At 50.3% G+C, this 23,007-nt stretch overlaps 1 protein-coding gene across 4 annotated transcripts; it reads right to left on the minus strand.

Moving 5' to 3' along the window:
• Positions 1 to 87: 87 nt before the first annotated feature.
• LAS1L (LAS1 like ribosome biogenesis factor) lies at positions 88 to 21,906 on the minus strand. Of its 4 annotated transcripts, none has more exons than XM_030806430.1 (14): positions 21,580 to 21,906; positions 20,708 to 20,833; positions 19,659 to 19,728; positions 18,454 to 18,535; positions 16,696 to 16,980; positions 16,314 to 16,360; positions 15,362 to 15,471; positions 12,407 to 12,492; positions 12,005 to 12,055; positions 11,500 to 11,706; positions 11,004 to 11,151; positions 5,450 to 5,940; positions 2,314 to 2,461; positions 88 to 407 (listed from the first exon to the last, which is right to left on the minus strand). In XM_030806430.1, the coding sequence occupies exons 1-14, from the start codon at positions 21,813 to 21,815 to the stop codon at positions 281 to 283; spliced, it is 2,214 nt and encodes a 737-aa protein (XP_030662290.1). In that variant the 5' UTR covers positions 21,816 to 21,906; the 3' UTR covers positions 88 to 280. The 4 variants fall into 4 exon arrangements, with proteins under 4 accessions (XP_030662290.1, XP_003272704.2, XP_003272703.2 ...); XM_003272656.4 differs by having other exon boundaries at positions 2,314 to 2,464; XM_003272655.4 differs by lacking the exon at positions 12,005 to 12,055 and having other exon boundaries at positions 2,314 to 2,464.
• Positions 21,907 to 23,007: the final 1,101 nt, after the last annotated feature.

The raw sequence follows: 23,007 nt of genomic DNA on the forward strand, positions 1-23,007 counted from the left end.
AAGCCTTGTCTGGAGCCTCCACAGTAATGAGAAAACTATACTGGTCTGCCCCAGCACCCACCCTCTTCATCTCACAAACACCAAAACTACAGTTGCCTGTTTATTATTTTTCAAAACAAAACAAAAACAAAAGACATTCAAAATTCCCCTGTGGTGGACAACTGAGTTGATGTGGCTGATCCAGGCTGTCTCCCAGGTTGTCTCAGGGAGCATCAGTTGTACTAGGGGGTGGGCTGTTGCCCTGGCAGGGCTGGATGAACACTTGCACCAGGGATGGCCATCAGAAGAGCTGCAGGCCAGTTTTGAGCCCATGCAGCTGCCCCTGGCTCCAGAGAAGGCCCTCGAAGTTGCTGCTGCTGCTGTTGCTGCAGTTGCCACTGCCGACACCACAGCTCAGGCCCAAGGTGCTGAGGAAAGAGTGGGAGGTCAGTCAGGGAAGGAGGCAGCTTTAGGCTCTGGAGGGGCCAAGAGTGCTTGACATGTGTGTATCTGTGGGATGGGCCCACTCTCCTGCCTGGCTTTACAAAGAGACTGGAGCAAATCCGAGAAACGACTTCGTGTGGGCCCCAGGGTTGGATTGGCCCTCTCCTCAGTTGAGGAAGGGAGGGAAGGAGGCAAGAACTTTTCAAATGAAGCTTTATGCAGAGCCCTAGTAGATAAACCAAATTAAAGCAGAGCTGTTTGGGTTGAGGTAGGGGAGGGGGCCCCACATAACCTGACTCCCAAGACATTGAAAGTAGCTGCCTTAACAGGGCATCCTTTCAAGGCCTTAGAGCTTGGGGGCCTGGATCCCTCCCACACCCAATAGCTGGTTAAGGGGCCCAAGCCTTGGGCTATAAGACTAGGGCCACGATTGCAAGATTGCTTTAGGGAGGGTGGCTCTGCCCTCATTCTCCCTGGCCCTGCTCACAACACTCTTGTTTCCCCTGCTTCCCGCAAGTCAAGGTCCTTCCAGCTGGGTGAGGGTGACAGCTGAGAGCAAAGCCATCACCCTACCCTCAGGCAGATCCATGGTTACACTACTGCAGCTGAAAGAACCCTTACGGATAATCTAGTCCCACCACCTCCCATCACCCACAGTCTTACAGACAAGTTAACTGAGGCCCAGAGATGGGAATGGACTTGCCCAAGGCCACATAGCCAAGTCAGGGGTGGAGCTGAGACAAGAAGCAGGGGTGGGCATGCCCCTCCACAGCAGAGGAAACCTCCCTACTACAGTGGGTGTGGGAGCTGGGCTGAATCAGCTTCCTTCTTGACTGAACAGCTCCAGCTGCCCACACTTCACCCTTGATATCCATGGTACTCAATAAGCCATTCTTGCCCAGGGCCAGGCTGGTTGGGAAGGAGGGCTAAGGGCACCTCTCTCTCAGACATGTGAATCCCGCTCCCAACTACAGATCTCCTGGCTTCCCCAGCTGCCACCTCTCCTCTCCAAGAGGCCTGCTGGCCCGTGGCCTTGGACAGAGTCCATGGCATTGCCTTGGGTCTGGCCTGCTTCTGGGGCCCCTGGATTCTATAGCCCTTTCCCAGAATGCCCAGATGAAGAGGGGTTCATCTCCCAGGGAGTGGGCAGGCAGCAAAGGGAAAGACTCAGTTTCAGGGGCCCGCAGGGGTTCCTCTCTAGTACTCACAGGATTCTCTGGTCAGAATGGCCCAGCATTCTGGAATGTACAGGCCCTTTGGATGGGCTCCTTTGTGTTACTAGCATAGCCCCTCAGCAAGGGCTGCTTGTTTCCTGGCTCCCTGGTGACCCAAGGGATCCCACGCCTGTGATCCAGAGGTGAGTTTTGAGGGAGAGCATGAAGCCCTGTGCAGCCCTTGCTACCAAGGTGCCTGGACAGTGTGGGGAGGCCTACTGATTACTCTGTGCACCACTGGACAAATTCCTTCCCCTTTCTGGGCCTCAGTTTTCTCCTCAGGAACATGAAAAAGCTGGATGAGAGCATCTATTTTTGACTTTTTAGGAGTGGTGGACCAGTTAGAGAATCTGCTGAAAGCTATGGACCCTTCTCCTCCCAAAATGTGTGTGTGCGCGTGCACACACACACACACACACACGTCCATCCATAAGTACAAACTGAATGCAATCTGAGAGGGATGCCAAGCCCAGCTGTGTGTGGCTACTTCACTGGCTCCCCACACGAGGGACACGGAGAGCTGGCAAGGGCCCAGCCAGGGACTGGGGCTTACACTTCACTCATTTAGGCCCTGACTGGGGACAGCTACCTCCCCCACCCACCTCACCTTGTCTTCTCTCCCTCCCACAGGTGGCAGAGAAAGGGGGTGAGAAATCCTGTTGCCATGGGCACTCACTCAGTCTTGCATGTTGAGGGTTCCAGCCGCTGCTCTAGCACAGGCTGGTCCAAAAGATACATGGTGTCATAATTCTCCAGCATGAGCTCTGCTGGGTCCTCGGTCTGACCTGGCATTCGGCCTAGGGGAAATGTGTCCCATCGCACGTCTTCTGTGGAGCAAAGGGAAGTGGCAAGACTGGGCTGATGAGCTGGTTCTCCGACTGCTGCACAGGCCTGCTCACCCTGTCCATCCACCCACCCCACTTAGCACGGGTGGGCTCTCTCAGGATCTCCAGCTTCACTGCTCTCGGTATCACTTCTCATGAGCCCCTCTCCACCAGAGTGCTTCACCACACATTCTTTATGGTCCTTCTCCCCCTCTATGTGCTTACATATACAAGTATACAACTACAGACATTTTTGTCCCTCTTTGTTCTTTTCCTACTTCCCCAGGAATGTTCCACACGGACACAAACAACAACTTCTGACCTGGCTGTATCACTGCTTCAACTTCTCATCCTCACCCCTATTTCCCTGTCTGTAGACACACACACAGGGATACATCATGGAGGGTCTGGATGTCCCAGAATTCCCAAAGCACCTCCCCCCAAACCCCAAACCCACCAGTACCTCAGAGTAGCTGAATGACCTAGATTTCCTACAAATCTACACACACACTCCCCTGCCTGTTTGAATACCACATATTTTCTTAATGCAGAAATACACACACACCCCCACACCCATCTCAGGGTGGACTCCCTGAGACAATATGTTCCCCTGCCTGTAGTTCTTGCCCCAAGATGCACAAGGTACACCCCTTTTCTAGGGAACGGCTGTCTCACCACACATCCCACCCCTCACAGCCACCCAAATATGTATACAGAAGCACACATACACAAGCCCTTCACTCAGTGACTGTCCTGTTCACTCCCTGCCTCCCACACCCCTCATTCACTGGCATACAACCAGGAATCTTCCTGTCCCTACCTCCCCACACATGTGTACACACAGAAGGAGCAATGGCAAAGGAGAGAGGGAAAGAGTTAACGTTCTAGGACTTTCCACATTCACAACTCACTTCCCCCCACATACAGATGCTCCAATTTAGAATGGGGATGCCGGGCATCCCCCATCCCCCTCTGTCCTATCACTGAGATACCTACCACACAGTATTATATTAAATGTCCCTCCCCATCCTTCCACAAGTGTTTTCAAATGAAGTGTTTTCAAATGAAGCCTTCACTGGTGCATTCCATGTAGATTCCATCTCTGGCCTTCTGCATCTCCCTGGTACTCAAAGAATTCTCCCTGTCATAATGCCCCTGGCATTCTATAATGTGTCAACCCTGGACCAGCTTTTTATGTAACCCAGAGCTCCTCAGGAAGGACTGTTCCTCTACTTGTCCATCCCCCTCTCCTGGCTCTCTTACTGGAAGTTGTGCCTGTCTTAATGTCCTGCATTACTCCATGATACAGAGACACCTTCGTGCACAGGGGCCACTACCTATATAGGCTCTGTCACTGACCCGATCATCTCTCTATCATCACTAATATCCCCAACACTGTCTACATCACTACCTCTGCCTCTTTAGCCTGATACCCTTGTACATGTCCCCACTGACGGTGTGAACATACAGGCCATCTCTGGATGGCCATATCTCACTGCCTGTTCCCACTACCCCTCCATTGCCGCCAACCTCAATGCTGTCACTTCTCTCTCATACAGATTACCTATTAGCCCTCATGGATTTCAGCAACCCTGCCTCCTCTTCACAAAGCTGTACGACAGACTGCTTGGCCATGACTTCAACTGCTCCTACTTTTCCCTTTTTCCTGTACACACACACACACACACACACGCACACGCACACACACACACAATTCTGCTTATGTCAATGCCCCTCCCTTTCAATATTTACAAAGACCCCCCCTCCTTGCCCTAAGTTATTTGTCATTGGGCTATGGTTTGGCCAGCAGGTATAGGCACACGCTTATACACACACACAGAGAGACAGACTTTATGTTTTATGTTCCAGTGCTTCCACCCTGTCCATACAAGGACAAACAAAGGCCATAGTATCTTTCTCTATAAACTCATTCACTGCCTCCCCTCTCACTCTCTGCCACTGCATACCCCACATCACACAGGCCCAGCTGTTCTCCCTCCCTCCCCAGGCTTCAGCACACCGACACCACGCTATTCTGTCATCCCTTCTGGGTGTTCCAGCCTCCGAGGTTCCTGTTCATTAACCTAAGCAAGGGTACTCAAAAGGAAGAGCAGATCCCTATCACTAACCCTCCCTGCAGTCTCTTCCTAGCTTTGGCCTCACTAATTTGTGTGCTCACCTAAAAATCACAGCATTCCTTATTCTCTCTTGTGATCTCACTTCCTGTTTCTCTGACTTAATGCCCTAGGTTCCTTCTTTCTTTTTTTTTTTTCTGAGACAGAGTCTCGCTCTGTCGCCCAGGCTGGAGTGCAGTGGCTCGATCTCGGCTCACTGCAAGCTCTGCCTCCCGGGTTCACGCCATTCTCCTGCCTCAGCTTCCCGAGTAGCTGGGACTACAGGCGCCCGCCACCACGCCCGGCTAATTTTTTGTATTTTTAGTAGAGACACGGTTTCACCATGTTAGCCAGGATAGTCTCGATCTCCTGACCTCATGATCCACCCTCCTTGGCCTCCCAAAGTGCTGGGATTACAGGCGTGAGCCACGATGCCCAGCCTCCTAGGTTCCTTCTTTCTAATACACACAGCAAAATCTTGTCTCACCACCAGCCAGCCTCGAGGCACACACACACATACACAGAAAGCACTGTCTCACTGCAAGTGAAAAACACGTGCAGAACCATATACGTACACACTCCCTACTTCTTGCTATCTTCTGCCTCTATGTTACTGCCCAGGGCTCACACCCATGTCATCCTCTCAGAATGTGCTCTTATATGAGGTAGCCAGCAGCCTGACAGTGGTCCCTGGCGCTCACAGGCTCCATCCTAAGAGGTGGGGGAAACCAGCTGTCATCTATGCACCAGGCTGCCTTCCAGGCTTGCCTCACATTGGCTACCTCCTGCTACTTTCCATCTCTTCCTAGGGTAGAAGGAAGCCTCAAGAGCCAGCCAAAGAGAAAAGTTCATGTGGGGACAAAGTAGTTCTTACCTGAGCTAACCTGCCATGCAGAGCCCTGCAAAGCTCCTCTTTTCTGGGCCAGAAGCCTAGCATTCTCGGCAGTGGGGGACTCTTGCCCTGTAGAGAAAGGCCCCACCTCCATTCTGTCTTCCTCTTCATCATCTTCTTCAACATCGTCATCATCATCTTCATCCTCCTCTTCCTCCTCTTGGTCATTTTCTTCCTCCTCCTCTACCTGGTCTGGCAAGACCTCTTTCTCCTCCTTCTCCTCTTCCTTGACATCATTAACACTGCCCTGCTCCTCCTGCTGCTGGGCCTTTGCTTCAGACCCGAAGCTGGAGCTGGCTGGTTTGACGCTCCAATACAGGCTGTCTAGTGTATATGGAGACTTCCCAATGGGGGAGGCCTCAGAGCCCTCCTGCACGAGGCTGTTTTCTCCACTCTGGGTATAAATGGAACAGATGCGCAGCAGCTTCTCCTGCTCCTCGTCTGGCAGGCCCTGCCCCATGGCTTTGAAGATGCTGAGCAAAGGGAGGGATGGGGTAGGAAAGATTCAAAATCTCAAGCCACTTCATACCCCAACACTCCAGGGTTTGAACTTGGTCTCTGAACTTCTAGACCTGCCTCTGAAAGGCAGTGTAGTAGAGCAGACAGAACATAGAAACAACAGGACCATGGACCCCGAACAAGCTCTGTGGTTCATTTCTGTGCCTCACTTCCATTCTCAGGTAAAATGAGGACAATAATGATACCTGATGTATAGGATTGTTGGGAGGAGTAAATAAGAAAGTTCACATAGAATGCCTGGCACAGTGCCTGGCACATAGTGGGCATGCAATAAATGATAGCTATTAGTCTGCACTTAAAAGCTACATAAATACACAAAACAGCCAACAGGCCTGCAGGGCTGGAAATGAGCAGATCCCTCTCTTCTCTGGCCTAGCTGAGCAACCTGTCTTGAGCTCCAAGGATATGCCTGGAAGTGTTCTGGGCTCCTTCTGCGTGGAACACAAACTGTGATCCCTTTATGGGAGCAGCTACAGCCCAGCCTGGAATGGAGGAAAAGAAAAAAAAAGCAGCGGCTGACAAGACAAAGCAGGATGTGGGAGGGAGGCCAGATGAGCACTGCGAACCTACTGCAGGCACTGCGGGGCTGAGGGAGACAGAGAGCACGAGGAGGGCAGGAAAGACCAAGGGAGGGCTTCGTGCAGGAGGTAGGGCCCGGAAGCCCAGAGACAAGAGCAAGCACACGGTGCTGCTGCGTGCAGTGAGTAGCCCAGCTAGAGGGCACGGCCTGTGCTGAGGAGCCGTGGGAGGAAGAGAGGGCTGGGAAGGTAAGTGTGTGCATTGGTGTGTGTGTGAGGGTTCACCTGCCAATTCTGAGTACACATGAAGGCTATGTTTCTGAAGATCACCATGGTGACCATGTGGAGGCTGGCCTGGACAGGCAGCCTGGAGGCAGGGAGACCAGGGAGGAGCCTGTTCCAACAGTTGAGGCCAGAGTCGGGGAGGGCTGACCTGGGGCACTGGCAGTGGAGATGGGAGGGAGTGAAGCTGTGAAGGACACACAGACAGACAGAGCAGGGCTTGGTGACTGATGGCAGGGGTCAGGCAGAGTTAAAGATGATGACACTGTGCACACAAAAGACGGCGCCAACAGCAAAACCACCAACAGATACAGAGCTGCTGGGAAGGGGAGCTCGAGGGGAGAGGGGGGTGAGCACCCCTCACAGAGCCTCTCATAGAACCTGGCACCTAACAGGCACCCGGTCACAGATGGATGCGGATGGTTCACAGACGGGCCATGAGCTCAGCAGGCTGTTTTCTCTCTGGGCACATGCAGACTGGTCACATATGCAGGGTGACTGGCCACTGGGGGCAGGGCTGGGGGGCTGATGACTTCACTGGGAGATCCTGTCTATGGAGCCAATTTCATATTCCAAGAGGATAGTGGCTCAAATTAAATTGATATTGGCTGGCTGGGGAAAGTGCTTGAAAAGCTTCCAGCTCCAATTAGATGAAAAGCCAGAGAGAAACTTTGTCCTCTCTTGGTGGTCCATTAGTGTGATTAATAATAAATATTCCCAGACACTTGATACTGGCAAAATGCCTTATCAGCCCTGCTTATGATTACCCACCTGCTATCTTGAACCATTAGTCTGACCACTAAGGTGCAGGGGTGATGCGAATCTTAAAATACACCCCCTTCCTCAAGTATGTCTGGTCATAGCTCAGGACTGAGAAGGTCACAGATTCAGGCTGATGGAATGAAGGTGGACTTTGGGCTCACACCACCTGGGCCAAGATCCCTGTCCCACCATCAACAAATGTGTGGCTATTAGGTAAGTCCCATCACTCCTTAGAGCCTCAATGTCTTATCTGTCAAATAAGGTATAATATATAATACTTCCACCTCCCAAGACTGCTGTGTCAAAGTAAATGAAGTTAACCTCTACAAAAAAACACAGCACCATGCCTGACACTTAATTTCCAATAGTATCTTTTATTTTTTTCTCTGGGGAAAACAAAACTGCGTTTAACAGATGCTTTCTGCAATAATACAATCTAGTGGAGTATTACAGAAGAGCATGGGACTAAGGACAGGCTATCTGGATTCTGGCCCCAGCTCTGACTTGCAGCATAATACCTGGGCAAACCCCCTCTGTTCCCCACTCTGTGTAACGGGGTGATTAGGACTAGATTCACTGCTTATCTGGGAAAGGCAGGATCTGTGCACAAGGAATCGTACCCAAGTGAGCCGCTGTTACTGCTGGCATGTGTCGCATCCCTCTGGTATGCTTGGGTTGGGAGAAGATCTCTGTGGTCCAGACTTCTCCGAGACCAGCAGCTTCCACTCTGCAGGCACTTAGGATTGGAAAGTACCTTGAAGGCCACCTATCCAAACCTCTCCATGCTGCTCTTGTCACTCCCTCCCTCCCATTACATACACATGCCATGTTCCTTCTGGACTTTGAAACTTGCTTTATTCTTTCTCCTGCTTGAATTATTCAAATGCCTCTTCTCGAAACTCTGACTCATCCAGGCCCTTTTGGTTCTCCTCCCAATTTCCCACCCATCCACATCACTTCTAGTCTGGAGCACACATCTGGCAATGTGGCTGTTCAGTTCCAACTCCTGGAAGTCTTGCCTTGACTGACTTTGTCTACAAAGCCACTTTTAAAACCTTACAAATACCTCTGTGTCCCAAATGCCATCAGGGTTAAAGAAAGACTTTTGGACTCAATAGGGGGATCAGGGACTAAGAGGGTCTTGGCATCCAGACTCCCACTTCATTCATTCCCCAGGCACTGGGTCAGCTCCCACCAAGGACAGCACTGCTGGGAATGAGAGAGCAGAGCACGGTTCAATTCAATGACATTTACTGAGGCCTGTTTGGTGTGCTGGGGCACAGACAGCTGATGTAGAGTCCTTGCCCTTGAAAAGCTTAGTCTGATAGAGGGAAGGAGACACTAAGGGAAGTAGACACGGCAACACAAAACCTCAGATTTGGGAAGTATTCGAGAGTCAACAGGACAGGGTAGATGGTGCCGCCACCAAGTGAGATAGGGAACAGAGGAGGAAGATCACTTTAGAGTTGAGATGGGGACTGAGACGACCAATTCTCTTTTGGTCACAATAAGGTGCCTGTGGGCCATCCAAGGGGAGATGTCTGACATGCAGTCGAGTACACGAGGCTGAATCTTGGGGGAGGGGCCAGGGCTAGACAGATTTGGGTCTCAGCACTTTATAGGAACTAGTAATAAGCACAGGCATTTTTCGAGGAGGGGGTGGTAAACAGCATCAATGCAGCAGACACAGAGACTGACAAGGGCCCACTGATTTGGTAATTAGGAGGTCAAAGCAACTCTGGGGGTGAATGTCAAATTGCAGCAGGTTGAGGAGTAAGAGGGTAGTGAGGAAATGGAGAGTGTTGAGTGTAGACTACTCTTGAGATGTTTTGATGGGAAGGGTGGGAATGATAAGCTGATGATAACCCAACAGAGGGATGCAGGGTCAAAGGAGATTTTGCTTGTGTTGCTGTTATTGTTGTTTTGTTTAAGATGAGAAAAGCTCAGGCACGTTCCTAGGTTGAAGAGCAAGAGCCAGCAGAGCAAGGTAGAGGCTGGGGTGAGGCCCCAGCGATGCTGGCAGAGGTGGCTCCAGAGCACAGGTGTAGGAGCAGGCTTTGAGGTGGGGCAAGGCCACCTCTTCCTGAGACTGGCGAGAAGGTTGAGTGCAGCCGCAGATCAGTTCACGAGGGCTGGACCTCAGGTCGAGGGGGCCCTGCCGGATGCCTCCATGTGCTCGAGGAAGCTAGGGTGAAATGGGAGGGGGGAGGGGCTTGAGGTGAGCGGTAAGGGTTTAGAATAGTGAGGAAATGGGAGAGAAAGTGGTCAGAAAACAAGTAAAAGTTCAGACAAGCAGAACTGAGGCCTCGCCCGAGATTAAAAATCATACCTCTGCAGTGGCAGCAATCCGCAGGGCTATGTGGTTTTCTCCAGCAGAGCTCAGCTACCCGGGCTGAGGAGCAGGGGAAGCAGAATGGGGAGGATCAATTCCAGCTCAGGGGTTTGCAAGTCAGATATGGCCAAAGGATGGGCAAAGCTGAAGGTGCTGATGATGAGTGGCCGAACTGAGCAACCACAGACAGGATAGAGGGGAAGCAAGGTCAAGGGATGCAGGAAATGGAGGGATGGAGATCTGGATGCAGGCAAAGAGCAGATGTCATGGGATGCAAGGGTGAGAACTAGAAGGGCGAGAAGTGGTGGTCACCGAGTGGGATGCTGGGATGTGAGCTTTCAGAGGTGGAACAGCTCCGAATGATGGAAATGGGTTGCTGAGTGTAGTGGAGAATGAAAGTCACTGGAGTTGAGGAGCTGTAGAGTGTCAGATGAGTCATCCAAATGAAACAGATATTGCTCAAGAAAGCAAGAAGGGAATCAGGTGCTAAAGGCTTCCATGATTATGAGGGAAGTGGCTCAGGGTCAGGAAATGACAGAGAAAAGGAAAGGGAGACAACCACAGGTATTTACCAGTGCAATATTCAGTTCGACCATAGAACCCAGGGTGGATAGGGTAAAGGAGACTCACAGGAGATATGGCTACCATGGTAAGTTGGGCCAGAATCAGAAAGATCTTTGAATGTCAGGCTAAGAAGCCTAGACTTAACAGGAAGGCAATAGGGAGCAACTGAAGGTTGCTAAGCAACTATCAGAGGTATACTTTGGAAAGATAATAGAGGAAACAGCACTGGGCTTGGAGTCAGACCTGGGTTCAATAATAAACAGCAGCTACCATTTATTGTGCACTTACTCTGTGCAGGCCACTGTGCTAAGCACTCTAGGGGGATTGTCTTATCCATTCCCACACTGGACTCAGTTCAGTCAGGTCTTAAGCTGTGTGATCTTAGGTAAGAAAACCCTACCCCTCCCCTCTCTGGACTCAGTTGTCCCATCTGTCAGTGGGAGTGAGACTGGGCTAGACTGTCCCCAAAGGGCCCTTCTAACTCAGTCATTCTAGGGCAGTGTGGCCCTGAGGCTTGAAGGGCCTCACCCTCTTACCGGATGGAATTCAAGAGACTTACATCCGAAGGAGTTGGGGGCTGGCCCAGCAAGGTGAGCCCAAGCAGGACTCAACCATCCGGGGCCAGTCAAGGGAGGCGGAGCAGTTGAACAGCCTCCAGCCCCTTCTTGCTTCCCACTGGCCTGCAGAAAATCGGCGAGCATTCCGTCCTGAGAGAGAAGAGAGGATCTAAGGAGAAGGAAGCAGTGAGCCCCCCACCCAACATTTCACCTCAGAAAGTTTGGCTCTGTCCCTCCCCATCCCCCCAGACTCCCCACCTATACCTCCCAACTGCTCAAAGAATTCAGGGCACTTTGCCCCAGCCCAGTTTAGTTGGCTCTGAGAAGAAAAGGAAAAGGGAGATTTGTCCACTGCTGCCGTGGGGCCCTCTTGGGCAAACCTAAACCTTTAACACGGGAGGTGTTTGCCTGGCGCTTCTTAGCAGAGAGCTGAGGACAGTGGCAGAGGCTCCTGCCTGGGCTGCCTTAGGCCCTAGGGCTAGGGCTAGTCTCCCTCACCAGTCTTGGTGTTGGCCACGATCAGTTCAACGGTCCATCTGAGGATGTAGGTAGGCCGGATCCCGCTGATCCCCAAGGCTGGCAGTTCAGAGAGCATCCTCTCCAATAGGGCCTGCGTGAAGTTCTGGGAATGCAGGCCCCTGAGCAGGGGCTGCCAGAACTGAGAGAACGGCTTTGGCACCAGGACGTCATTCAAGTCCACGTTTTCTGGTTTGTAAGGGACACCCATTTGGGGGGGCAATAGGAGGGAGAGAGCAGGAGAGCACGAAAGAGAGAGCAAGAGACAGCAAGAGAAAGGAAGTGAGAGTGAGAGCAAGAGAATGTGTGCGCGCGCATGAGCCAAGCCCCCCACCAACAGAGTTGCCACCGCAGAACAAAGGAAAGAGGAGAGCAGAACAGTGGGGAGAGAGAAACCAGTTAGTATCTGGCAACCAACAACTGACTCAAAATAAAGTATAAACAAAACAGAGATCTGGTTCTAGCTTCAGCTTTGTCAATAACTCACTGTGTGACTTTGGGTCAGTACCTTCCCCTCTCTGGACCTCAGTCTGACCATCTGTAACATGAGGATGTTGGACTAGATGACCTCACAAGGCCCCTCCAATTCTGCTGTTCTAGCTCTCTAGCTAGCAGCTAAATCACAATGAACATGGCACAATAATGTCATTAAGACTCCCCGACCCCACCCCATCCCACCCCACCCCATTCCAGACCACTTAAGGACAGCCCCACAACTGTCAGTGGGGCTACCTGTTCTGCTCAGCCAGGAAGGCTGAAGGACTTTCAGAGGCCATGGAATGGCAGGAAACAGCCTTCACACCTCAACCCAGGGCCCCCCCAGCCCACCCTAGGTGTTCCCACCCAGGAATCAGAACCCTAAGGGTGCAGTGAGCCCCCAGAACCCTACCTTCATATTCTATCTGCAAAGCTGCCAACTGTTCAAATGTGGGGACAAGGAAGCCATCATCCAGAAAAGCATCCAGCACAGCCTCCCTGGAACAAGAGGACACCAGTTTAGCAAAGTGATGCTGGCAGAAGACCCTCTCCTACTCCGCCACCCACCTCCAAAGCAGCTAATGCCTCTGGCTCAAGTGGCTGAAGCAGCATAGGGAGAGGGGTGGTGGGTGGGTAGGAGTGGGGAGGAAGGGGGCTAACAATTGGATCTTAGGCTTCAGCCTCCTCGGGCAGGGGCTGCTTAGAGGCTGGGATCAGTGGGTTTTGAACAAGTGCTTACCAAGCACTAATGCTGATCTATGGCCCATAACGAGAGCAGTAGTGTCTGAATACACTTAAGCACACAGACAGGAAAAAGCTCCACATCCACAGAAGGAATTAAATGCCTGGGATCACGGGGTCAAGGGCTTTTAGACTCAGTTCTTGTAGTCGGTTTCTCTTGACCATTCTCCAGTACCCTACCCCTTCTCTTCTCCCTGGCTACCTTATTTTAGATCCTAGAAGTAGAAACCTTGGGGACCCAACCGCTAGACCAAATATGGTCCATAGGCCTTATTACTAGGGGTTCTAAAAACCCAGAACAAGGTTAGAGGAGTTGCAGGAGTAGGCTATAGGGGTAATCTCTCATCCCTATCTATTAATCCATTTATGCCTAGTGTTCCATTATTGGAATGCTAAGCTTGTGGGAGTTATTTATATCCTACTGCTCAAGGTCTTCAACAAGGTCTGATTTAAAAAAAAAAAAAATTTGCAACCTCCGGCATAAATGGGTTAATAGCTCAAACCTACACTAGCAACAGCAAGCTGATTCCTCCAGAGTTAGTGGCTTCCCAAGAGGCTCTTTGCTACAGTTTGGATGTTTGTCCCCTCCAAATCTTATGTTGAAATTTGATCCCCAATGTTGACCTTGGTGCCTGTAGAAGGGGTTTGGGTCATTGGGTCAGATCCCTCATGAATGACTTGGTGCTGTTCCCACAGTATTAAGTTCTTGTTCTATTAGTTTCCCCAAGAGCTGGCTGTTAAAAAAGAGCCTGACATCTCGCCCTCCACCTTGCCATTTGATCTCTGCACATGTGGGCTCCCCTTTGCCTTCTGCCATGAGGGGAAGAAGCAGCCTGAAGCTCTAACCAGAAGCAGATGCTGGCACCATGCTTCTCATACAGAATACAGAAGCATGAGACAAACAAACCTCTTTTCTTCATAAATCACCCAGCCTCAGGTATTCCTTTATAGCAACACTAAACAGATATAGACATTCTCCTAACTGACCAAGCCTAGATGTGGAAAAAAGAGCTCCCAAGGTGTCCTAATGCCTGGAAAATTGACATACTTAGATCCCTCCCTCCAGCATTACCAGGCAGACACTACTGTGTTAGGGGCATAGTTTTCCCAGCTGCTAATGAAGCTACCACCAACCCTTTTGCTGAAGGGTAGAGCCAAGAAACCTAGGCTGGGAAAACAATGATAAAATACTTTTGGAACTAGTATCCTGGACATGAAGAGAAGACTCCAGGGGCAATCCCAGCCTACACTGCAGTTCTCACCCAGGGTTACTCTGCTACCTACACCACCTACCTACACTCTCCAACTTCTCTCTAGCTGAGGTTTAGCATTGCCTCCTCAGGTTCTTAGTGGAAAGTCCCCCAAAGCCCTTCCAGCTGAATTTAGGTAGAAAGCCCCCAAGAGCTAGGGAGGAAAGAAGAATGGGTAGACATACTATGAGCCTGCTCTGGACTGAGCTGAGCACTTTGTTTTGGAAACAAAGGCTCACAGCCATACTTGAGAGACAACGAACTTAGTCTCTAGGAGCCAGACCCTGAGAAGGTCCCGCCTCTATTCCCCTAACCATGACTATCCAAGGAATGCTAATACCCTCCAATGGCAGTTCAAAAGAAAACACCAGGCCGGGCGTGGTGGCTCACACCTGTAATCCCAGCACTTTGGGAGGCCAAGGCAGGACAATCTTTTGAATCGCAAAACTTGAAACCAGCCTAGGCAACATGGTGAGACCCCATCTCTACAAAAAATTAAAAAATTAGCCAGACGTGGTAGTGCATGCCTGTTGATCTCAGCTACTTAGGAGGCCTAGGTGGGAGGATTTCTTGAGCGTGCAAGGTTGAGGCTGTAGTTAACTGTGTTCGCACCACTGCACTCCAGCCTGGGTGACAGAGCAAGACTTTATCGTAAAAAAAGAGAAAAGGCCAGGCACAGTGGCTCATGCCTGTAATCCCAGCACTTTCGGAGGTCCAGACGGACAGGTCATTTGAGGCCAGGAGTTTGAGACCAGCCTGGCCAACATGGTGAAACCCTGTCTCCACTGAAAATACAAAAACTAGCCAGGTGTGGTGGCTCACGTCTGTAGTCCCAGCTACTCTGGTGGCTGAGGCATGAGAATCACTTCAACCTGGGAGGTGGAGGTTGCAGTGAGCTGAGATTGCACCACTGCACTCCAGCCTGGGTAACAGAGCAAGACACTGTCTCACCAAAAAAAAAAAAAAAAAAAAAAAAAACAAGACAAGACTAGCAGTGCCCACCATACATATATCTTTTACCTCAAACTTAGACAAGGGCTAGGCAGTGAGTGAGGTGGTAATTATCAAGGGATTTTCCTAGTTGTCAAGAGCTCCACATGCCACCCAACAGAGAGGAAAGCAGCTGGCCAGGAGATGGATGATAGTGGACATTCCTGCCTCTGGCCATTCTAGTATAGGCAAGCCCCACCTGGAAGTTGGCAGGGTTGAGAGCAGACAGTTCTGCCAAATGTAGGGTCACTGTGGAGGGGATTAGGATTATCCCTGGGATTTTTTTACAGCAGAGGTTGGCAAGCTAGGATAGGGAAACCGATTTCATTGAGGCTGCTACTCTCTATCCTAGAGAATACGCAGCTCCCAGTTACCTAGTTACACACCTGTTCTCGCATGTAACGCCCTTGAGCTCTGCCAGGACACATTCTACACGTGGGGACGGGTTATTCCACGCCTTAATGGCCTTAGGTAAATACCTAAATTTCTCCAGCACCTGCCAGCAAAGAGGGTCCCATCAGAAGGCTGGTTCAGCCAAGCAACCCACCTCCACCCCTCCAGGATCCCTTCCCATAGGACCTCTCAGCACTGCCCTGCAGGGGACAGGGCAGGGCATGCAGGGGTGGGCCCACAACTCCCCTATTGGCCTTGCAACTAAAAATAGCCTGACTCTCAAATGTGAGACTTTCTCCTCCTTCTCCCTCCCTCCCTCCTCCAACTGAATTTCCTGTGGGTAAATACTGAGATGTTCAATGGGGGAATTTGGCTGGAGATACAGATTCTTAGGCCAAAGGGCCAGGGATGAAGGGAGGCAATGAGTTACAGAAGAAAGATAACTGGGAGATCCAGGTACTAATCCTGGTTCTATCATTAACTGTATATGTGACTTTGAGCCTGTCCCTTCACTCATCCATGGCTTCAATTTCTTAATCTGTGAAAAGGAAGGGCTGAGCTAAATGGTTTCTGAGTGACCTCCCTAAAAACTGCACCCCTCCAGCTCACCTGATTTAGGGAAGCTCTTGGGCCCCATCTACTGGTCAGCTGCGGAATTGCAGGACTGCACAACTACCCATTCCCAGTTGTTCCCTACCACCCAGTGGGGCAGATTATCCGCAAACTTCATCATCTGTTCCCTTCCATCGGTGTGGAGGATCAGCCAATTGGACTCTGCTCCTCTTGTCTCCTTCCTAGTTCCCCCCTCTCTCTTTCCGAGAAGTTCCCTCACGCTTTGTCACTTTTCTTTCAAATTCCTTCTCAAGACTTCTCTCAGGTAGCTGGCAAGAGGGAAGAAATGGCTGGGGCAGATGAGAGCACACCAAGTCCAGGGCACTTTCTTACCGTAAACTGCTCCTCTTCGTATGATACCAGCAGTTCTCGGGCTCTTTCTGAAAACAGAATGGGGAGACAGATAGGACTGCCAGCCCAGACCCCTTTTCCTGATGGGATTCTGAGCCTCTCTCACCTCATTTCTTGAGTTGTAATTGAGGAACTAGAATTCCTTCCCCAACTACTTCACAGGGCTCAAGATGGTTTGTGAGGCGAATGTGACAGCCATTATACTATGGAAACTGGCCAGGAAGATGGTTTGTGACAGTAATTTTTTAAGCTAAGATTCACCACAGCCCCAGAGGAAATGCTGAGCCAGGGAAATGAATAGCGTTAACTCTAAGCCTGAGCCTTCTGGGCTTATGGGCCCCTTTCTGCCCTCCAAAACACCTACCATATAGCTCTTTATGACTCAGGGCCTTTTTGCAATGAGAATCCACCTCTTCACTGCCTTTGCTGTCTCCATCGGCCTTTACATCTGACTCCGTACTTTTCCCATCATCCTGAGGCTCTGGTTTCTCTTCTGTGATGTCATCAACAACAATGTTCTTATCTTCCTCTTGATCCTCTTCCTCTATCCCTTCCCTGAACTCCTCCAACTCCCAGGTCTCTCTCAGGCTGTTCTCCAGTTGGCGGCACCAATAGGTCTTCTGGAGCCAATCGAGGACAAAGTAGCAGCCTAGAGCGGGGAAGGCAGGCAGTGCCACAGGATCAGGCAGGCAGCTAGCAGGCCTCCAGCCTCATCTTGTGGGTACTATAGGAAGGCCCCAGGAAAAGGCTTGGCTCCAAGGTTCAAATCTCAAATATCCAGAAGCTGCCTCTTTCACTCTGGGTTATCCCTCTGTTCTTTGCTTTATCCTGCTCACCAGCACTTTTTCTAGAAAAAAACCTATTATTGGACTTAGAGATGAGATGCCAAAAACAGCGAGGGGCTAGTAAGTGGGAGAAATAGGAATCAGCCCCATTAGCTAGTTACATGGCCTTGGCCAAGCCTCCCCTTTTCTAGATCTGTTTTCCCATCACAAAGAGTGAGGCTAAATGCAGGATTCTTAATCGGGATGGGGTGGCTGTCCAAGGAACTCCTGGGTTCATACACTGCTGATGGCTCATGGCTGGCAACCCCCCCACCTCAACTATGGAGAGGCATGTGAGACTAATGAGGCACTACCTCAGGAACAACATTTAAGGGGAATGGCCGGGCACTGTGGTTCACGCCTATAATCCCAGCACTTTGGGAGGCCAAGGTGAGCGGGTCACTTGAGGTCAGGAGTTTGAGACCAGCCTGTCCAACATGATGAAGCCCCAACTCTACTAAAAAAATACAGCCAGGTGCAGTGGCTCATGCCTGTAATGCCAGCACTTTGGGAGGCTGAGGCGGGCAGATCATGAGGTCAGGAGTTCGAGACTAGCCCGACCAACATGGTGAAACCCCATCTCTACTAAAAATACAAAAAAAAAAAAAATTAGCCAGGCGTGGAGGCGCATGCCTGTAATCCCAGCTACTCAGGAGGCGGAGGCAGGAGAATCACTTGAACCCAGGAGGTGGAGGTTGCAGTGAACTGAGATTGCACCACTGCACTCCAGCCTGGGTGACAGAGTGAGACTCTGTCTCAAAAAAAAAAAAAAAAGTTAATCAGGCATAGTAGCATGTGCCTATAGACCCAGCTACTCAAGAGGCTGAGGCAGGAGAATCACTTGGACTCGAGAGGTGGAGGCTGCAGTGAGCCAAGGTCGTGACACTGCACTCCAGCCTGGGCAACAGGGTGAGACTCGTCTCAAAACAAACAAACAAACAAAAAATAACTTAAGGGCAGGCAAAAAAACCTCTGTAGTCAAGGTATCAAAATATGCCAAGCCATGTTGGAAGCTGAAACAAAAGGAGAAATCAGTAATACTAATCCTGTTTTACTTAAAGTTTTGATACAATGTTTATCATGAATTTTTCCACATTAATATGTTATTTATCTTGATTATGGAACTTTTGACTTCCCCCCACTTTAAATGTTGTGCCCAAGGTGAGGCCTCACTTCTTTCACCCTAGTCCCAGCCTTGACTCCAGGTGGAGACCCTCCTGCCTATCCCTCTACCCTCAGCACCACCAAGCCCAGGCCCCTAGGCTTAACTGTGATAGGTATACCCTCTGAGGACTCACCTCTGCGGCAGTCATTTATATGGGGCATTTTCTTGTGGGTCAACTCATGGCGAAGGTCAACAATCCAATCTGGAATGTTTACCTGATTACAGGGGAGGGTGTGAGTACAGAAATTGGAAAATAATTATTAAAGCTGGAAGGGAGCCAGAGATTAATTATCCTGATCACCGCCTGCCCCATTTTACAACTAGAGAAACTGAGGTCCTGAAAGAAGATTCCAAACATAGTGACAGAGCCAAGAAAAAAAACCAGCTCTCCTTGTTCTTTTTTTACTGCTCTATGGAGGAGGTACTGAAAATCAGAAAAGTGGGCCAGGCACAGTGGCTCATGCCTGTAATCCCAGCACTTTGGGAGCCCAAGGCAGGTGGATCACTTGAGGCCAGGAGATGGAGACCAGCCTGGCCAAGATGGTGAAACCCCCTCTCTACCAAAAATACAAATGTAATCCCAGCTACTCGGGTGGCTGAGGCACGAGAATTGCTTGAACCTGGGAGGCGGAGATTGTGGTGAGCCAAGATCACGCCACTGCACTCCAGCTTGGGCAACAGAGCAAAACTCTTGTCTCAAAAAAAGAAAAGAAAATCAGAAGCAGAAAAGGCACACACCTCCCCTAACCACCAACCACCCTTCTACAACAAAGAAATACCTGTGAATGAGCATTAACAATCACGTTCTCCAGCCTCCCTCTCCCCTGTCCTTCTCCCTGAGTATCCTTTACCCCTGCTTCCCTCCTATACTTCCTCCAGGAAGCGTTAATGACTGAGAGCATGCCTGCCCTCTGGGCCTCTACACACTTCACATACTCCTCAGGGTAGGAATGTCTGAGTTACAGAAGTAGAGACATGGGATGGGAATTCCTGATTTACAAAGTGACTCATAGTGGCTGAGCTGTCTCCTCCCTCAGACTGTCAGCTCCCTGAGGGCAGGCGCTGTAACTGTCACTTCTTTCCTGTCCCCACCCAGTGCTACATTTGGGCTCCTCCCAGCAAGCTGGGCAGGCCAAGCCCTCTGAGATACCAGTCATATGAGAGCAAGGGAGCAACTGTGCCTCCTTCAGGCTGGAAGCTGAGGCTCTGGGATTCTTGCTGCACTTGGCCGGTAGTGATGGGATAAGCTAGTCTGACTGTGTGCCCACATTACTCCATGCCCCATTTGGTGAGCCCTCTTGGAGAGAGAACTGAGCAAGTTCACTGAATCATACGCACCTCTTGAGCCAGACACTTGAGGGGGACCTTGGCAAACTTTGTCTTCCTCTCTGAGATAAGATTCACAAACCTGGAGTTGAGGGAGAAATAAGTGGCACAGCCCAAGGAACCATTTTATTCCAAACACTTTGCTGAGTTACTGAAACCCTGCATTTCCACAACTTTTCCGCTGACCGTCCTGTCCTATTCTTACAGTTGGTGTCAGCCAGAACAGGGACAGTTCCATCCATTCCAACATTTAATGAGAGTCTGCCCTATAATGAAGCCATACAGACGAATAAGACACTGCTCTAGCCTTGAACAGTTCAGTCTAAGATAAATAATCATGATATAATGTAACATATTAGGCTAGAACATAATATGTTATAAATGCTGCAAAGGACTACATCAGATAATGGGGAGCACAGCTAACCAATGGAGAAAATAAGAAGAGAAAGGGAGGATCTCAAGGCAGACAAGGGGAACAATAGATAAACGAAGACTTTGACAGATATGAAAACTCAGTAGCAACCTTTTTTTCCGACGTGTATACAGCTAGAACCATTATGAGTCACTTTGTAAGTCAGGAATTCCCAGCCCATGTCTCCACTTCTATAACTCAGCAATCTTTCAGTGTTCATGAGGGAGAGAAGGGGAAAAGGGTGATGCTAGGAATAGACAGGGACAGGGTCGGAAAGCCCACATTACATCACAGGCGAGGACATTGAGCCATTCAGACAAGTTCCTCTGGGTGAGGAATTCAAAGGTAAGAAAAAATATCAGACCACCAAGAGACCCACAGAGATCACCTGGTCTGAATCCCTTCCTCCACATTCCAAGATAGAAAGAAAAATGGAAGAGAAGGCTTTCAGGAAAAAGGAAGAAAAAGAGGAATGTTGACGAGGGTACCAAAAGCTGTTAAGTCAAGCAATAATCACAGGCTGATCCACAATGAGGTACAGGCAGGGTTTTGCTTCAGGTAACACCTGAAGCCAAGTTTTGCTTATCACATGCCTCCCCTGCCTCCAGTCCCCAAACCAACCTCCACCCCTACCCCATGCAGGTCTTACCTGACCAATGCCATGCCATAGAGCAGTCTAAGTTCATCAGTGCCCAAGCCACCAGTTACATCCAAGAGCTTACAGCGTATCAGGTCAGCAGTAGAAGCCACTGCCAGAGGGAGTTCGTTGCCTGACCTAAAGGGTCACAGTCCAGCACCATCATAAAGAGCCCTTACACTGGTCCACCCTCCACCTCAGAACCTAGGTTGTTGCAGGCTACACCCATCATATTCTGGTTCAAGAGAGCATGAACAGACACAAAACAAAAGAAGGTGGGAGGTGACAGGGTAATGTCTGTGGGATCCAACAGTATATAGGGCATGAGGGGCTGACTAGGCCGTATACAGGACACCTAACTGGTAGACTGTCAATCAACAGTTGTGTGGACACACCCCTTTCTTTCACCCCCAAATCAACTCATTGAGCTAGAGGAGCCCCTTATCCCTCGTTAGTCGGCTCCCAACTCAATCTTACCAACTGGACTGAGGCGCCCCACTCAAACATTGTCTTGCAGGCAAGACTTCCTCCCCACTGGAATCGGAAATCTACCCTAGGGTACTAACCTACTCCTTAAGCCCTGGCTCAGGCCTCACTAGTCCCTCCGGCATCCTCTCCAAGTTGGGAGAAGGTCACTTTTTGGAGGTAATGGGTAAACCTCACAGATATAACAAGAGAATTGTTGAGGCACAACCCCTTACTTTCCATTGCGCTAACGGGATTAGCGCAAGAGATGGCTGCAGCGCTCCCCCAGGCATTTGGGAGAGGGACAACTTTAGGCGACTTAGGGGAAGACTGGAGAACAGGGCCTAATAGAAACTCGACAAAGGAAGAGGTGCAGCGCCACCAGAACGCAGGCAAAAGGGCCGAACCCGCCACCTTACCTGCTCCTCCACACCGTGATGCGGTTAAGCGCGTACCGCTGCAACTTATGGTCGTCACAGAACAGATAAACCGTCACCTGGTCCCACTCGGCCCTGCTGAGCCAGGCGACCACGATGCCGTGGGCCGAGAGTGGCAATGACCCTTTCCCTTTAACGCACTTTCCGTACCACGCACTCCACACGAGATCCATCCCCTGGGAACCCAGACCTGGCCCGGCCCCGGATTCCCACGACATACTGAGCTCAACACCAGGCTCTGTGCCGCGCCGCTCCGCACAGCCTTCAGCTCAACGTGCTACCCTCACTCCGAACCGCCACCGCACCAGCAGCCAATAGGAGAGCGTGACCCCATACGCAAGCCCGCCTTCTAGCGTCAGCATGGCCAATCGGAACGTGAGAGTTGGGCGCCGGCGTAATGACATGCGGGGTTAAAAACTCGCCGGCCGGAAGTGTTCTTTTCACAAAGCAAACCCTCCAGGTGCAAGAGTTCAGCCTCTAGGTTCCGCCAATTTCCTGGTTGCTAACCGGCTTCTGTACCAGACCGGAAACGGTGTGTCTTCACTGCAAGAGGAATTTTATTTTGCGCCCCTCGGCGAGTGGCAACTTGATTGTAGTCATCCAGTGAACTGAAAATGCGATTTTAAGTATGTTTTTATTGCCGTGAATCAGGACCTAACCTAGTAAAACACTGGACACTGAAGCAGGGCTACAGAGGAAATATCTCATATCGAAATAGTTACAGTTGGGTTGAAAAAATCTGCTTTTGTGGCAGGTAAACCAGGGGCCCTGCCTTTTAAATTAGTACCAGCCTGGCCAGGCGTGGTGGCTCACGCCTGTAATCCCAGCACTTTGGGAGGCTCAGGCGGGCGGATCACCTGAGGTCAGGAGTTCCAGACCAGCCTGGCCAAAATGGTGAAACCCGGTCTCTAGTAAAAATACAAAAATTAGCTGAGCGTGGTGGCACATGCCTGTAATCCCAGTTACTCAGGAGGCTGAGGCACAAGAATCGCTTGAATCCGGAAGGCAGAGGCTGCAGCAAGCCAAGATCACACCAGTGCACTCCACCCTGGGTGACAGATCGAGACTCTATCTCAAAAGTAAATAAAATAAATAAATAAATACATATATACATACCAGCCTAGAGACCTGAGTTTTACTCTAAATTTTGCCACTAACTATGTGGAATTAGACTAGTCTCAGTTTTCCCATCTGTACAGTGAGAGTTGTAGACGGGTCTCTAGGTTCTCTGTCATAGCAGAAAATCGTAGAATTTTACTCTGCCAACATTCCACTGCTATGTTGGTTTCAACATTCACCAAGGTATACTTAGTTTTTCTGCAAAGTTCCTTGGTATTTTGGAGTCCTGGGAGAAAAGCAGTATTATGAAGTTCCTCTGATTTTACGAGTTGACTAAAATATGTTTAGGAC

This window comes from Nomascus leucogenys, chromosome X (assembly GCF_006542625.1).
Source record: "Nomascus leucogenys isolate Asia chromosome X, Asia_NLE_v1, whole genome shotgun sequence".
NCBI classification, from domain to species: domain Eukaryota; kingdom Metazoa; phylum Chordata; class Mammalia; order Primates; family Hylobatidae; genus Nomascus; species Nomascus leucogenys.

Bases quoted from the DNA above. Each gene is read 5' to 3' on its own strand.
- LAS1L (XM_003272656.4), bottom strand. From the start codon at position 21,815: ATGTCGTGGGAATCCGGGGCCGGGCCAGGTCTGGGTTCCCAGGGGATG. The intron at 18,536-19,658 runs GTGCGTATGATT...CCCTGTAATCAG, and splicing joins TCAAGTGTCTGGCTCAAGAG to GTAAACATTCCAGATTGGAT. The intron at 15,472-16,313 runs GTAAGAAAGTGC...CTTTGCTGGCAG, and splicing joins ACGAAGAGGAGCAGTTTACG to GTGCTGGAGAAATTTAGGTA.